The sequence below is a fragment of the Echinops telfairi genome, unplaced genomic scaffold (assembly GCF_000313985.2).
Source record: "Echinops telfairi isolate 266 unplaced genomic scaffold, ASM31398v2 ScPeMD7_7463;HRSCAF=8501, whole genome shotgun sequence".
Lineage (NCBI taxonomy): Eukaryota > Metazoa > Chordata > Mammalia > Afrosoricida > Tenrecidae > Echinops > Echinops telfairi.
In genome coordinates, this window is record NW_022111363.1 from 8,381,631 (window position 1) to 8,383,079 (window position 1,449).

The window sequence follows — 1,449 nt, forward strand, 5'->3', positions numbered from 1 at the left end:
GGGAAGGGGAAGAACCTACGTTAAACTGAATCTGGGCAAAATCTCCCGAGCTGCTCCGCAGGGTGTGGTATTCGGAGGGCACAGAGAGAAGTTCCCACTCGCCGTCATTCAGAAACGCCTTTTTGTCATGCTTCATGTCTTCCCTGCTCCTCAGGAAGGCCAGGTTGACATCTTCCACTAGAAGCAACAGAGACAAGAGAGCTTTAGGTAGCAAAAGAGGTTCCAACATCAACTCAATTTCCTCTCCTTTGCCTCTGGGCCCACACGCAGTCTCATGGGATTGGGTTCGACAGTAATGATTTGAATAGAGGTTGAGGCTGGCCAGGATGAAAATCTTTCTAGCCATGGGGTGGGGGAGTAGGAGGGAGAATCCAATTCTGAATTTAGAGTTTGGATTCGTCTACCCATCCAATGATGGCACTGGTCTCCATGGCCTGGAAGTCTAATGTGCTTCCAAAGGAGCACGAGTAATGGCTGTATGTCTGTCCGCACACCACATTCTCCTTGGCCTGCTTTATGGCAGAAAGTGAATAACTGCAAAAAGAGGGGTAGAATTTGTTCTGAAAATTCCATCATGGGAAGAATAAACTAGCCCTGATGGATGACAGTATTCCACCCACATGCACCAACCCTCCACGGGTGTGTTTTCCGATTCGTAGCCTGCGTCGCTCTGGTTTACCTGTGTGAAGAATGCTATTGAGGGTTAGGCTGCAATTCTGGATATCGAATGGGAAAGCATACATCTCTAGACTGCAGGCAGACACCACCTGGATAGGCTTATAGTTCTTAATGGTCCCCGATGAGTTCACATACACATAAGGTAGGTCGGGCGATCTTTCAGTGTCCACACTGTATGAAATGTAAGGAGCCTGTTGTTACAGAGAGACCTTTAGTCTACGGTGACCAGATTTTAACATCGGTGAAGCAGGACACCATTGATAAAACTCATATCCTGGCGAAATAGCCACATGGCAGCCGAAAACCGTATACCCTAGCTTGTTGTGCAGACTTTCCAAAAATAGGGACTTTTTAAAAATGCTGCAGGATGCAGGAAAAATTGTTAAAAATCGGGACTGTCCCGCCGAAAGTGGGATGTCTGGTCACCTTACTTTAGCCCTCTCAGAACATTACCAGCTACAAGATGATAGTGACCAAGATATGTCTGACAGTCTGGCATTGCCAAGATAGAATCACATTTCCCGCAAGATGATTACCCAGAGCAAAGATGGGCTCGGCGAGGACAGCAGCTGTGTCCACGGGCTAGTGTTCTAATGTAGATGTAACCCACAAGGAACCTCAAGGGTTAGCAATCAAAGCTCCGTCTCAAACAAAGTTGACTCACAGTCTTCCACCCCCTGGATATCCTCCCTCCCCACCCACCACCACCACCAAAGAGGCTCATGATTCGGAAGCAGAAGATTGTTTCAGAAGTCAGCACAGAAGTCAGCA

At 47.8% G+C, this 1,449-nt stretch overlaps 1 protein-coding gene across 1 annotated transcript in view; it reads right to left on the reverse strand.

Annotated features, from left to right (window-relative positions):
* Positions 1-1,449, reverse strand: part of HTR3B (5-hydroxytryptamine receptor 3B) — a 41,295-nt gene that overhangs the window by 13,858 nt on the left and 25,988 nt on the right. The window contains exons 3-4 of the mRNA XM_004712863.1: positions 680-869; positions 20-177 (exon numbers count right to left, since the gene is read on the reverse strand). Of these exons, the coding sequence (XP_004712920.1) occupies positions 20-177; positions 680-869 (348 nt within the window). The remainder of the gene's footprint in view (positions 1-19; positions 178-679; positions 870-1,449) is intronic.